Source organism: Fukomys damarensis, unplaced genomic scaffold, assembly GCF_012274545.1.
Source record: "Fukomys damarensis isolate Sample0158 unplaced genomic scaffold, DMR_v1.0_HiC HiC_scaffold_19, whole genome shotgun sequence".
Classification (NCBI taxonomy): domain Eukaryota; kingdom Metazoa; phylum Chordata; class Mammalia; order Rodentia; family Bathyergidae; genus Fukomys; species Fukomys damarensis.
In genome coordinates this window covers 12,378,997-12,394,006 of record NW_022900931.1, presented here as the reverse complement: position 1 = coordinate 12,394,006, position 15,010 = coordinate 12,378,997, and the positions used below count along the sequence as shown (strand labels likewise).

The 15,010-nt window shown below is 32.8% G+C and overlaps 1 protein-coding gene across 7 annotated transcripts in view; it reads right to left on the bottom strand.

Moving 5' to 3' along the window:
* Atf7ip (activating transcription factor 7 interacting protein) overlaps positions 1-15,010 on the bottom strand; it is a 109,024-nt gene that overhangs the window by 11,943 nt on the left and 82,071 nt on the right. For all 7 annotated transcript variants that reach the window (XM_010638416.3, XM_010638412.3, XM_010638414.3 and 4 more), the window contains exons 9-13: positions 11,845-12,483; positions 5,784-5,848; positions 4,260-4,338; positions 2,007-2,162; positions 421-603 (exon numbers count right to left, since the gene is read on the bottom strand). In XM_010638416.3, coding sequence (XP_010636718.1) covers positions 421-603; positions 2,007-2,162; positions 4,260-4,338; positions 5,784-5,848; positions 11,845-12,483 — 1,122 coding nt within the window. The remainder of the gene's footprint in view (positions 1-420; positions 604-2,006; positions 2,163-4,259; positions 4,339-5,783; positions 5,849-11,844; positions 12,484-15,010) is intronic.

Genomic DNA, 15,010 nt, shown 5'->3' with positions numbered 1-15,010 from the left:
TCTCTAACTCTCTTAAGGGGAAAAAGGTGAATCAGTAATAGGATGTTGGGGGTCATTTTAAAAACTGTAATTGAGAAAACTACATTTAAGATGTATAAAATTATGTTCTGAAATACATGTAATTGTGGAATGGCTAAATCAAGTTAATTAATATATGTATCACCAACTCTCAAGTACACAATTCACTGTTATTAACTATGCTATAAAACTATGTTGTATAACAGATTAAACTTTTAGCTCAGTGGTGCTGTGCCTGCCTCACAAGCTCAAGGTCCTGAGTTCAATGCCTGGTATCAAAAATAAGTCTTAATATATTACAAGAACTTTTTGCAAAATCTAATACTAATATAAGTTAGTTCAACTAAATGCTGAAGAGATTACATATACCTCAGAACCTTAGATAAGAAAAGGGTCTCTTACTATTTTGAGGATTGACCTGACGAACAGCAGGAGCCTGCATAACAGTTCCTCGCAGTGGGGCCTGAGCTGGTGGTGCTGGGAGAGTTGTATAAACCACCTGATGGTTTGCAGGAGCTCTTGGTACAGGGAGTCTGGTGGTCACCTGAGTTACTGGACGATGTGTTACATTCACGGTGGTTGGAGCTAGTGCAAAGCAGAAAATGTATTAAGAATGAAGATTCTATACTAAGTGAAGAGTATTAGATGGTACTTATCCTTATACAAAATCTAATTAACTAAAACAGGGAAAGAGGGCCGGGGATTTAGCTCAGCGGTTGGGTGGCCTGCCTTGCAAGCGCAAGGACCCTAGTTCAATCCCCGGTACCTAAATAAATAAATAAATAAATAAATGAAAACAGGGAAAGAGAGATGAGCCTCCTTTGTAATTCTGCAGGGAAGAATGTCAAAGTCAACCAAAATTAACAGTATTAAACTCCAAGCTTCAGAAGAGTACCTCAATCCTTATTCCCTTCTCACTCTTCAGTTTGACTAGATGACAATCATGTGAACATTTTTTTAAAAAGGACCTACATTTAAGGATATGACTGCTATAGGAGTGACTTAAAAGAACAATTTTTCCCTCTTCAATTTTACATTGTTCTTAGTAGAGTGGAATTATTGGCCCTTCAGGTCTCCTCTCAAGGAAGTATATACTTAAAATATACTGTTATGCCCACAGGCCATGAAACTGGCTGGCTATTTTAATTAACATTTTTGCACCCCACCCCCAAACCAACTGTGTCTCTGGTTCCCTAATATAATTCACATTTTTGTCTGTCTCCCCTATTCCAGCATTCTTTGCATCTATATTCCAGAGAGCATACTTCAAGTGATGTTAACATATTTATTTTTTAAAATGAGTCCTAAACATTTATTTACAATGGAGCTACAATAATGTAATTTTTTACTGGGTGTAACAACACATGCCTGTAATTCCAGCACTTTGGAAGGCTGAGGCAGAAAAAGGATTTATTTGAGTTTGAGGACAGCCTGGGCTACATAGTGAATTCAAGGCCAGCCTGAACTACATACCAAGACCTGTCTCAAAAAGAAGAATGTGACTTTTTTGGTTTAAGATGGGGTCTTGCTCTGTTGCCCAGGCTGTTCTCAAACTCCCATGCTCAAGTGATCCTCTGAACTTCGCCTTCCAAATAGACAGGAGTACAGATGAGTGCTACCAGGCCCAACAACAGTGTGAGGAATCACCATTTTCTTGTTAATAATTTTTCTTGTTTGATCAATTATAATGTCTTGGTTTGTACAACCAAGAACACATCATTTTAACCAGCCCTTCCAGAGAAACTCCATCATTTCTGCTCTTCACGGCGGCAGATGACAAAGACACAGAGGTTAAGCCTTCTTTGTAATAATTCTCTACAGTGCTACTACTTACCACTAGGTTATATTGCATTCAAAAAGACAAACACCTTCTTCAAAGTAATAATGAGAATTATTCTTAATTTTCTGTCTTATCTTTCCACTCAATTCCTCAGTCACAATTCTCTGCAGGCAAAACTAGAGCATAGTCAATGATTTTAAAAATTTACCTGTAGGTAGTAAGTGTATGGTAGTTTGAGATGGTCCACTTGTTGGCACCCCAGATGGCTGAAGAGGTGGTGCTGGTTGTATGGGTTGCAATGGTCGAGACATGGGCTGAGAAGAACCCATGGTTGATACAGGAGTGTGACTGACTTTTTTGGAGTCTGGTAATTAAAAGTAAGATATTATGATTAATGATACAGAACACTTAACAAAACACAGGTCTTTCCTTTATGGATGAATTTTATTTTTACCTGCCACTTAGGCACCACATTTAACTATGGCTATTTGAATAATTTCTTTCTGATTTCATTAGAGATGTATTTTTGCTGATTTGAAAACCAAGCCAGAAGCTATTTAAATATTTTCACTGTTTCTTCTAAAAGATTGTCATTCACATTTACAGGAATTCACCTTTTTTTTTTAAATTAAAGAAATTATTTCTGGATCACTATACTATCATGTCAACTAAACTAGTTTGTTATCTACATACTTGTATCACACATCCTCCTAACCAAGTACTATAAATTGATGTTTTCACTGAGATTTTGTATTTCAACTATTCAGTGTTGTGTTTGTTTGCTAATACAAATGGCTACTTTATCATTATTATCTCATCCTTAAAATATACATACAATGTCTAGTCTAATAAAAAGGTCTTCAAGAGCCTATGTAATAGGGCCGGGGATTTGGCTCAGTGGTTCCACCCTCTGCCTGGCAAGCGCAAGGTCCCAAGTTCGATCCCCAATACCAAAAAAAAAAAGCCTGTGCAATAAATGTTTGAACCTCAGACAAATCCCTTAAACCACTATAACACAATAAATGATATGAGCCCAAAGACTTTCCATCTATAATGATGCTCATAGACTTCTGTCCTATGGAATTCAACACTAAAATGTAAATAAAAGTTAAAACTTTAGAACCTGATACTTTTGGTGTCAGAGAAGAACAATGTACTTTAAAATGGAAGAATTTAGAGAGAAACCCAAAGATGGGACAATGCAAAAAGCACCCAGAAGACCTGGATGACAGAAAGTGAAACAGCCACAGCAAGGCAAATAAGCTTGCTTACTTTACATTTTAATCCAGAATCAGCTCTGCCTATGTCCTCTCAAAAATAACCTAAATTAATTTTCTTCCCTAGGGATTCATTATAGTGAAATATGCCCATAAGAAAATAGTGAAAGCAATACAGATAATGTAAAACTCTTAAGAGAATAATCATATTGGTGTGAGTTCAATACTGATGTATGACATAAATTTCCCAACTGTATTTTGTATCCCAGAAAAAACAAAATGAAACAAAAATATCTTATTATTACATAATCAATTATAAAGCTATTAACTTTCTAAAACAAACTAAAATATGACTACTTCTACCATCTTTAGTTCTTAAAAGTTCAAGGGTTATCAACTTACTTAACCATCTGACCTTACTAGGTTTTTTGAATGCATCACTACTACTAGAGTTTTATAGATACATACGTAACAGTTTGTAAAGTCAAGTAATTCTGTGACATGTTTTATATTCTGAACATAACTATAGACTTTATACTATAAATGCTATAGCATAATAAAGGTTTAGAGAAGTCTAAGAAAAAAAAACCCATTAGATTTTAGCTCAGTATTTCTCAAGAATATTTAACTATGGAACTTTTAATAGAATATCTATTAACAATAGAGAAGAATGGAATATAGTTTAATATTTATCCAATAACTTTCTAAATACTATACCTCAGGACACTGAGAATTTTCAGTGTGTTTTCATATTTATTTACAAAATGCTAAAGAAATTAACTCAAAGAACCAAAATTAGATATTTACATACTTAGAAGTATCTACAGAAGGTGCACACACACACCCATATTAAAAGAAAGAACTTTTAATGTTGAGTCAGAAGACCTAGATTTGATTACTACGACCCTTATGATTCTTACACATCCTCTCTAAATACAGTAAGTTCCTTCAACTCTAAAAAGAGTATGACAAATTTATTGCAAGGATCAAGTAAAATAACATACACTAAAATAGAAAGTGCTCCATCAACTAAATATTCTCCTGTTATTTTCCTCTATACCTTGCTCATATTCTTTCAAGAATTGATTTCTACTTTTTAATTCTAATTTTAGAAACTCATTTTAAACAAGATAAAAATACACCAAACGTAATGCTCTAGAAATCTGTCTTCACAGAAGATTGTAGTACATTAAGAAGAAAAAATGACAGCAAAGCATTCCTTAATATCATTACTATTCAAGTACCTTGTGAAGATCCACTTTCTTCATCATCCATTGTGAGATCAATGACACCACCTGAATCACTACCAGTGGCTTTTCCACTCTGAAAAATAAAACAGCTGCGTTATGCAAAGGAACTTGGCAGGTATAAAGGAAAAATGTGTTAACAGGGAAGAGAAAGACAAATAATGAACACCTTGGTTCACTGTGAATCCCTAAATGGATTTATGTGATAAAACAGTATGTCGAGGAAATGCCCTAAGACATGAGTTAAATTCCTGCCATAAAAAGACAACTTTCAAATATTTTGAAAAGAAATTCCAGACTTTTAAAAAAATTCATATAACTTTAATAGAACTACTGAAGTGATTAGATGTTTTAAGTGTTGTGAGACTGAATACAAGCATCATTCATTTCCTGGCACTTGAAACGTTATTTCTAAACTATCAATTAGTAATTCATCAAAACCTCAAAGGCAATCTCTTTCAAGACAGAATTAGGTTACAAAATATCTGTTTTACTTTATTCCCTAAAAAAGAAGAGATATAGTATGGCATGATATACCATAAATCAATATCAACTTTAACCAGTCAACCTCTGTTCCAAATCAACCAAGAACCCCCCCAACTCTGAAAATACACTTTAAAAACCATAGAATAGTGACAAAAGAAGGACATCTACTGAAGTAGGACTCTGAAGTAAAAAAAAACTAAATTTTGTGCCTTTGTGTTAAAAAGTAACTTCCTCCATTTCTAAGATATGGATGTTGAAGCTATTGTGAGGATTAACCCATACATGTATATAAAATGCTTAGCACTACACAGGACACATGCTAACCACTTAATAAATGATACTCATCATTTATACTGACATATTCTGAATCGACTCCAAATAATTAGGGTTTTAATTTGCAAAATTCAAACTACTAGATATAATACCTGAGTTTCTTGAAACAATTAAAAAGAAAGAAAATAAATATTAATGACCTTGCTACAAATCTACTATATCTAAAGCAATATAGAAAAATTGGGAAGAATACTATCAAGAAAAAAGCAGTTACTCTATTACTGGGAAGTTAAGATTTAATGAAAAATACCAAGACTGGTTAAGTGCTAATAATAAACTATCAGAGAGAAAAAAACTTCTTTCCCCAAAAGTTTACCTTTGAGAAAACTAACATGATGATGGGGGTTGGCGATGGGCAAGGAAGAGTGGAACGGCATGGGGGTAGGCCACAGAGATACTCTCAAAAAGAAGGGCTTGGAGAAAATTTATGTGATGTACAGTGAATCTTTACAGTACATGAAGGCAAATGAACTGTCAATTATATGATCCAACCAGTTAGTAATATAATCAACTAATATTATCTCAGCAAAATGATAGGCAAAGAAACTCAATTCTTGTGAAGCATTAAAGAGAAGCTGTGAGAAAATGGACAGTTGTAAAAGAACAATTAATTTTCATTGTATCAGAGACTACTGATGAAAGTCTGTTGTTCTTTGGGCTATAATAAGAACTTTACTTTGAAGTAGAAGGGAAAATCATTACCTGTGCTGTACTATCAGTTGCTTTCTTATTAACAGAAGCATCCATTGGTTTGTTTGGCTGGTTTTCTGAGAAGGAAAAAAAAAAAGACATTTTTAAAAACCATCTACATTATGTAAAAGGTTAGGCTGCTGTACATACAATAATTCGGGTAATTTATTCCAACTATTTTAACATATGTAAATGGCATAGATCGCTGCTAGAAAATTTATAATACAGAAGAAAAACTTCATCTACTCACTGACTCAAGAAATTTAAATTCTATCTCAAGGAATACTTAGGAAAATAATTTAAAACATACTTAACTTTAGTCCTCTAACATCAAGAAAACAGCTAAACAAAATATAATTCTTCCTTCCATACTACAGTATTTTTTAGCAGTTCAATTACAAATTATTTTATTTCTTCATTCATTTTTAATTAATTTGTATAAGTTGTGGTTAAAAAAATTGTTATTCCAATAGGAAGAAAAGGACCAAAGGTGTAGGGACAGAGAGAAGGATAGGGAAAGGGGAATAAGGGAAAATAGGGGGTGAAGGGAGGGCGGGGACAAGGGGAAAAAATGAGAACCAAGACCTGTCACATAAAGGTACAAGATCCCAGTAATGAATGTAAGTGTACTGTCTACCTAGAATGTACCGATAAGTTAAATTTAAATAAAATTTGTAAAAAATTGTTATTCCAGAACAGCATGAAAAAACAAATCATGTATGATTCTGTCCTAATTTTTAAAGGAGTGTGGGAAAAAAGGTATTAAATTTTATCAAATATGCCTTTTCCTCTTTTGTAGTACAGCTAGATACATTATCAAGTGTTTAGCTTAAACATTCCATCTTTTCTTTCTGAGACAAAATTTTCTTGTTTAAAATACATCATTCCATTTATTTGTAAATGTTTGGAACACACACAGAAGAAATCATGTTTGTTTAAACAAAGATAGGTCTTTCCATACTACATATATAATTTGACATTTTAAAACTCAAGTAGGGTAAGTATCCACCTATTAAAAGGAGGTAGTCTAAGGAAAGGTAAACAGAAAACCCTTAACAATTTTCAGAATTATTTAAATTCTTTCTGTAGAAAGAATATATTGAAATATCTTAAAATTATATCACATAATATGAATGAGCATGTGTTTTGGACTTTGAAGTTCCTCAAGACTATTTAACAAAGCTAATTCTAAGTTAGTGATCTTACATACTGGAGTGTTATCTCTAAAATGTGGTGATAATATTACCAAAATATCAAATTTTTTTATATGCAATGTTAAAAAATATTCATTTAGATTTGAAACTCACTGTGATTTTCAAACAAAATCAAAAGGTAACTTTACATGAAAAGTAGTGAGGGTTTCATTTTTATTTTCTGTTGTAATATTCTCATACAAAAATTCCTCAAGATTCAGACTGCTTAATAATATGTCACACATAAACATTTTCCAAAACCAATTGTTCTGCTATCCAACATGATTCTGACTAGTCTCAGGGCAATGAGTTAATTACTCAGAGAACTGTGGTAATATTTATTTTAGATTTTCAATTACTATGCCCTCTATTACAGAACTTTTTCTTTGATTTAATGTAACATTTTACAGTTTCAATACATATTTTTCCTTTTCTTCAAGTTTACCATCTATTTCATATGATTTCTAAAAGTAAAAATTTATAAATCAATTTATCAATCTATCAACAAAATTGGCCAGGACATAAAATCAAATTTAACTCCAAATCCGCCTGTAATTTGGGCCATATTTCTATCTTATCCTTCAAAGATCATTTCATGTAACACAGGTCACTCTTAACCAATTCCACATTTTTACCATAGTCATAACAATATTTTACAGGAGTATAAATCTGTAGTATTCCCTCAGTAGGTCTGGGATAACTGCTGTATGAATAGAAATGGAAGGCAAAATCTTCATTCAACTCTGTCACTGAACAAACTCAAAGCAAATAAAAGCTGAAGAAGTTTTGTTTAAATTCATTTTCTTGTACTCTTGAAACAAGAGTTGTTTGATGAGATCTGAGTTCTAAATCAATTCTATATAACTCTCCCCCAAATCAGCATTTCCTTGAAGTCTACATTTCCATTGAAGTCTACTTAGCAAAGTCTTAAGAAACCTAAGTTATCTGAATTTAACATTTCTCTCATGAGTTAAACTTTTGTCAATAAATTAGCAAACACTGCCAATTCTATCTCCTGAATAACTTACATTTTTACACCATCACTTCTCATCTAGTTCACTGCAAGCATCTAAGTTTCTCTCTATTTTTATCTCCTTCAAACCATTTTCTACATTGCAGCCAGTATTCATAAGTGTCATACTCCTTCTCCTCAAAAAACTATTAACTTCCTTTTCCCCACTTTTTGTTCATTTTTATATACCTTCCCAGACATCCCATGTCCTCTCATATCTTCTCAAAGAATACAGCATTTCTTAATACTCATCACATTTACAATACTTATTCAATGTACAAGTTCCCTATCTGATTGCAAGCTTGATAAGCACAGGGACTACTCTATTCATTTCTGTGTATCCAAAGGACCTTAGAACAACACAGACAACTCAATATCTCATGAATGAAAAAAATAACTATAATCTGAGCCCTAAATTTCCAAAACAGCTTCCAGGAGGACACTGACTTCACAATAAACAGAAAATTTTGACTTAGATTACCTAATATAGTGAACTGTAATAAAATATATAGAAATATATGTAGTTTAGTTATATACTATATAAATAAAGAAAACCTCTGGAAGCACAGGATTGGAAAAATTTAATTATATAACCTTTAATTATATAACTTCACAACAGGAATACGGAGTTTAGCTTCAACTTTCACATTCAGCAGAAATTTGCCACTGGATGTTAACAAAGGCTTTTAGAAGATTAAACAACCAAATATATATTTTAATGTAATTTATGGCACCCATGAAATTATGCACATTCAGTCTATATATTCTTCTAATTCAGTCTAACATTATGAAAACATACAAAATTGTCATTTAATCTTATTATATAATAATTCATTTTAGCTATAAATTAAATAAAACTTGAAAATCTATATATCTAATGTAAATATGAATGTGTTAAGTACACATGCTAAAATATAAAAATTATCTCAAAAGTAGAATGTTACACTGAGATTAATAATTATGGAAGCTATTAATCATACACTGTAAATAAATTTGAAAAAGAATGACGCATTACTGCTAAAGGAGTGAAACAACTAGGTAATTTTGGAATATACTCTTTTTGTCCTGTCAAATGTTCATAAAAATTTTTAGAGAATCAGGCATGGTGTCGCACGCCTGTAATCCCAGCATTCAGGAGGCTGAGGCAGGAGGATCACTGTGAGTTCAAGACCAGCCTCGTCTACATAGTGAGTTCCAGATCAGTCTCAACTACATAGTGAGACCCTGTCTCAAAAAATAAAAAAACATAAAAATTTTCAGAGAACAAAAAGATGAAATTATAAATCTGGTATTTGTAGAAGTCATCAGAGGACAGGCATTCATAATATTAAACTTTCTTTTTAGGGACTGGTATTGTAGGAAAATACTATACTTTGGAATATATCTTATCAGGAGACCAGGAATTTAAAACATTGTGAACTTCACTTCAAAACTTCACAAAGAGGACAAATTATAAAATCAAATTAAAACAATGCCCATCATAAATCATTTGACCAAAAAACACTAAAATTACAAGAAAAAGAAACTGGAGAAAAATGGAAGAATCTCCTCCCCAAAATCTTGTGCACTGATCTGTTAAAAGTAGGAATCCTCTTAAAATAGATTCATTCATAGGAAAATGGATACATATTGAAGATATACTCCTAAGTGAAATAAATAAGTCACACATGTGTAAATACCAAATAGTTTCCCTGGTGTGAATAATCTGCAACAATGCATAAGATTCTAATAAGATTACTGACATTTAGAAATGGGAAGAAAGAAGCTAAAGGTGTAGGGAAGGTGGGATGGGTAGGGGAAGAACAAAAAGGGAAAAGAAAAAAATGTGAGAGAATGAAAAGATGAAAATAAAGTGTTTGTAGATGGGGAGGGGAGGAGGGGGTGAAGGGAGGGCAGAGGTAAGAGGAAAAAATGAGAATCAAGACTTGTCATGTGGAGGTACAAGATCCCAACAATGAATGTAACTGTACTGTATCCCTAAAATGTACCAATAAACTCAATAAAATTAAAAAAAAAAAAGTAGGAATCCTCTTTTGTATTGCAAACATGAAACAGTGACTAAGAAATAATGTGAAATCACCTAATGCTAACACTGTTATTGTACTATACAAACATTTAAATTGAAGTTTATTAAATTAATGTAGTTTCATTTTCATACAGAATGTCAAGTTTATTCTTATCCCAGATGTTCACTGTATGAGGGTGATATTCAACTTTAGCTCAGTATTAGATTTGATCCACCATTCAGTTTCTTGACAATTCTGTGAAACGCCATCACTTTTATATAAGAGAACACAGAATAAGCACACTAATTACTACATGACAAATAAAAAATAAGGAGTGTTGTGTCTACTTAAAAAATAATTTTATTGTCTAGCATGAGGACTGAGTTCTATTCCCAGCTGTGCAGAAAAAGAAGGGAAAAAAAGGTAACTTTAATTTTGTATATTAAAATGCTTTGTATGTAATGGCTACTTACTACATCAATTACGAAAACGATTGCAAAAATTTCATTATATACATGATATTGCCCCATTATTATTTGGCTTCTAAAGTTAGCAAGAATAAATGTGAAATCAGAAATGAAAAAAAAAAATAGTAAGTTCAAGAATGCATACAAAATGTGCACTTTCTAGGAAAAGAAAGACATAGCTTCTGCATTTTTAAATACAGGTACAATCAAGTTATTTTTGGTATGGGAATCGAACTTGGAACCTTGTCCTTGTGAGGCAGGAGGCAGAACCACTGAGCTAAATCCCTGGCCCAATTTTTTTAAATCTTTTTTTTTTTCCAAGTTCTCTTTTTTTCATTATTTCTAAGTAAAATACAAACAGTCATATATCCCATGGGGGGAAATAGAGAACAAGAAGAAATCAGGTATTTTGTAGTAAATCAGAGATGGAAGAACCTATTTTTAAATTGTTCAAATTTAGAAGACACGAGCAATGTACAACAGACTTCTCTCAATGGGTAGGAAAGATACATGTTTTTTATTGTTCTCTTGCAAGCACATACTATTCCAATTAGAGACTTAAAATGTACTTATTCTATTTAGACATCCCTAGCAAGTATATAATAAAATTCATAGTACTGCTATAAAGTAAATTAAAAACTGACCAAAATTAGGAAAAGAACTAAAAGATAAAATAAAATGCAACTTTCTCCTCATAATAATCCTCCTTTCAGACAGAAGGAAGGACATTCAAGACAATCCAGTAAGGGATACCAAACACAGTTAAGATAGAAGAAATTTTGATTTTCTATAGCACAGAAGAGTAACTACTGGTTAAAACAATCTATGACATATTTCAATATGACTAGAAGAGCATGAAATGCCCAACTCATAAATATAATTAACCATTAAGCTATGTGTGATGGCATGTGCCTATAATCCCAACACTCAGAGGTTAAGGCAGGAGGACCAGAAGCTTGTGCTTATCCTGGGCGTCTTAGTCAGATCTTGTCTCTTAAAAGTAATGGACCGGGGATGTAGCTCAGTATTAGGCCCTGGGTTGAAATACCAGTACAAAAAAAATTAAATTAAAAAAAAAATAACCTTTGAAGAGATGAAAGGGTTTATTAACCTGATTTTGTTATGACACATTGCATACATGTATCAGATTATCATAATGCATCCCATAAAAGTTGTGCAAATATATTTCAATAAAAAAAAACACCTCTCTCAAACTTTAATTTAAAAACATTCTCTTAGGTATCTAGAAAATCACTAAAAATAATCTCAAGGAAATCCTATTTACGCTAATCTTTCAATAATACTAGCCATTTAAAAAAAAAAAAAAAAAGCTGAATCACCTAAAAGTCAATAACATGCTTGCACTTCTATTACTAAACCAATATAATGACTTACCAATTCTTGGAGTGGTAGTGCTGTTTTGTTCTGCAGAAGATGAAGTACTAAAAGCAGAAATTGGAATTTTCATCTGTATAGGACCTCGATTATTTGATGGATTATAGAGTCCTGATGGGCCAACTGCAGGTAAAGAAGTCCTTGTGGCTTGCACAATAGAGTGTGCTGTTGGGACTGCTTGTACAGCAAGTGTTGTTCCTAATGGTGCAGCACTGGCAGGCGAGTTCCTTTGAATATTAGGACTGGGCACAGAAGGAACATTGTTTGGTTTAGAGGGATTTGGCAAGGATGGCAAAGATACTGGATTTTTGGTAAGACCACTCACTGTAGGTGTGCTTTGCACAGAAATAAATTCAACATTGCCAGATGGTTGATTGGTTACTAAAGTCCCTGGATGGCTCTGTAGAAGCTGAGGCTGGGAGGATACTGCAACAGGAACATGCAAAATCACTGGCAAAGGTTGTAAAGAAATTGTAGGTGGAGGATTTCCAGTAGGCACCTGAGTAGTTGCAACTACTGTAGCTGTATTGGGTGCAGGAAGAACTGGTGTTGCTGTCTGAGAGCCCGAGGTTGCTGGATTCTGCAGTTTAGGTTGACTAGTGACAACTGCTGGAGGAGTAACAAGATTGGCTGAAGATACTGTAAGGAAGAAAAAAGCAAGTCTTAGATAGCAACCATAAGTTATGCCTTATAAGTTATGCCTTATGTGTCATTACACATGCAAATTCATTGTTATATACAGTAACATAAGGAGAATTTTCCTAGATTTATATTCTGGGAATTCTTACAATTACATTTTTATCTGTACATCTGTATATTATGAAAATGGCACATGATTTAAAGGTAACATGGAGAACTACTATACCAGTACTTTGAAAATTACTACAATCACTTCAGAATAACTAACTGGAATAACAAACAGCATTAAAGTCCAACCATATAAAAATGAACAAATATTTTTGAAACATTAAAAATATTACAGTGGCCTGTAACAGGAACAATATATAAACATAAATAGGAACTCTATAGTCTTGGCCATTCATGAGTTGCAGATAAACTGACACATCACAGTTTATCACTGGGATCATGTGAAATCTGTGCATGTGGATTGAGTTCTACTGAGTTTTGTACAAAAGGAACTAATTAGTCGGGGATACCTCTACTGACATGCTTTTGACATTAGATGATATAGAAAATAATAATGAGTGAAGAATAGGGTGGATTAAAAAATGAGAGACCATACACCAAAAAGAAAAGAAAAGAAAAGTGCTATTTGTAAGAGATTTATAGTAATTTTGATTCTACTCATTGTGCTTATTCTCATTGAAATGGGTTTGACATATATAACTAAATTTGTTCTTCATTTGTTTATATTCTTTCCAAAATCACAGATACACTAGTCCAGAGTGTGATCCAGGCAAGCAAACCTGTGGTTTACTGAGACTCTTATAGAGAGTTTGCAATGTCAAAATTATTTTCATTTTAGGGACATTTGTAATGACAAAGCAAAAATAACAGTGAGGAGAACTGCTGATGCCCTACTTCAGTAGTCCTCCTTAAATAATAGGAGATACTTTCCAAGATTCTCAGTGGATGTCAAGGCCCACAAACAGTAGTGAACTCTACAAACACTTATCCCCCCAGGTGTTGCTTAACAAGGATGCACTAAGAAATATGTAGGTAAGCAATTTCATTGTGGTGCAATCACAAGAGTGCACTTACATAAACCTGAATGGTGTAAGTAAAATTATTCAATGTGGTCTCTTAGATATGGGATTTATGAGGCTATTGCTGGCATAACACAGCAAACTATTTTATAGAAAACTTTTAAAATAAGGAATACATTTTAAATTGCAACGAAAATTATATAAACACATAAATTAGTTAACACTTATTAAGTATTATGTATATAATTCTGTGTGCTATACTTTAAAAAACTGAAAGTGTTGTAGATTTGTTTACATCAATATCAACATAAAACTCATGAGTAATGTGTTGAGGTATGTTAGTTACAAGGGCTACAACTTTACCAAGTGATAAGAATTTTCAGCTCCATTACAATCTTACAAAACAACTGTCTTCTATGTAGTTCATCCTTGACTGAAATGATACTATGCAGCACATGACTATACAAATACACCTATGATATAGTTTAATTTATAAACTAGGCACAGTAAAAGACTAACAGTAATAATAATATGTAGAACAATAGGGAAGGGAGGAGGGAGTGAAGGGAGGGCAGGGACAAGGGGAAAAAATGAGAACAAAGACCTGTCATATAAAGGTACAAGATCCCAATGATGAACGGAACTATACTGTATACCTAAAATGTACCAATAAATTCAATGAGAAAAAAATAAAATAGTCATTTTGCAATCTTAAAAAAAAATACGTAGAACAATTTTAACAATATACTATAATAAAAGTTATGAATTATTCCTGAAAATTTCCATTTAATATTTTAATACCACAAGTAAATGAAATTCTGAAAAATGAAACCATGAAGAAAAAGTGTACAAAAATCAAGGTAGTGGAGTGGTACTATACTGTCACCACAATCTTCAACACCCTATGCTTTTAGTTAAAAACAAAAGTCGGTTTCAGTTAAAAATATTGATAATGAAGCAGTAAAAACTGTTAATTTTACTGTATCACAATACTTCAGTAGATATTTTACTCTACTGTGTAAAGAAATAAGCACTATAAAAAAAAACAGGTGATATAAAACAAAATACAGCTGCAAGCCGAAACAGGATAACTGAATCAAGGAAAAGCTAAATCAGCAGCCTTTTTCATGGACAACCATTTTTACTTAAAAGAATGACCTAGAAAATTCAATGAGAAAAGTTCATTAGTGTGGTTTCAGATTCCACTTTGCACTAATTTTAAACTACTTGGCAGTATCAAAGAAGAATGTCCAGGCGAGGCATGGTGCTGCCTGCCTGTAATACCAGGATTTGAAAGGCAAGAGTTCGAAGCCAGCCTGGGCTACACAATGAGTTTAACACCAAGCCTGAACCATATGGGGAGACTCTGTCTAAAAAAAAAATCCCAAATATCCAGTTACCTAAAAAGGTTCGCCATCTTCCATCTACATCCTTGTATGTGGATGGCTTTTGTTCATATACTTCAGCCAAATTAATACAATGAAACAAACTTTGGTGTT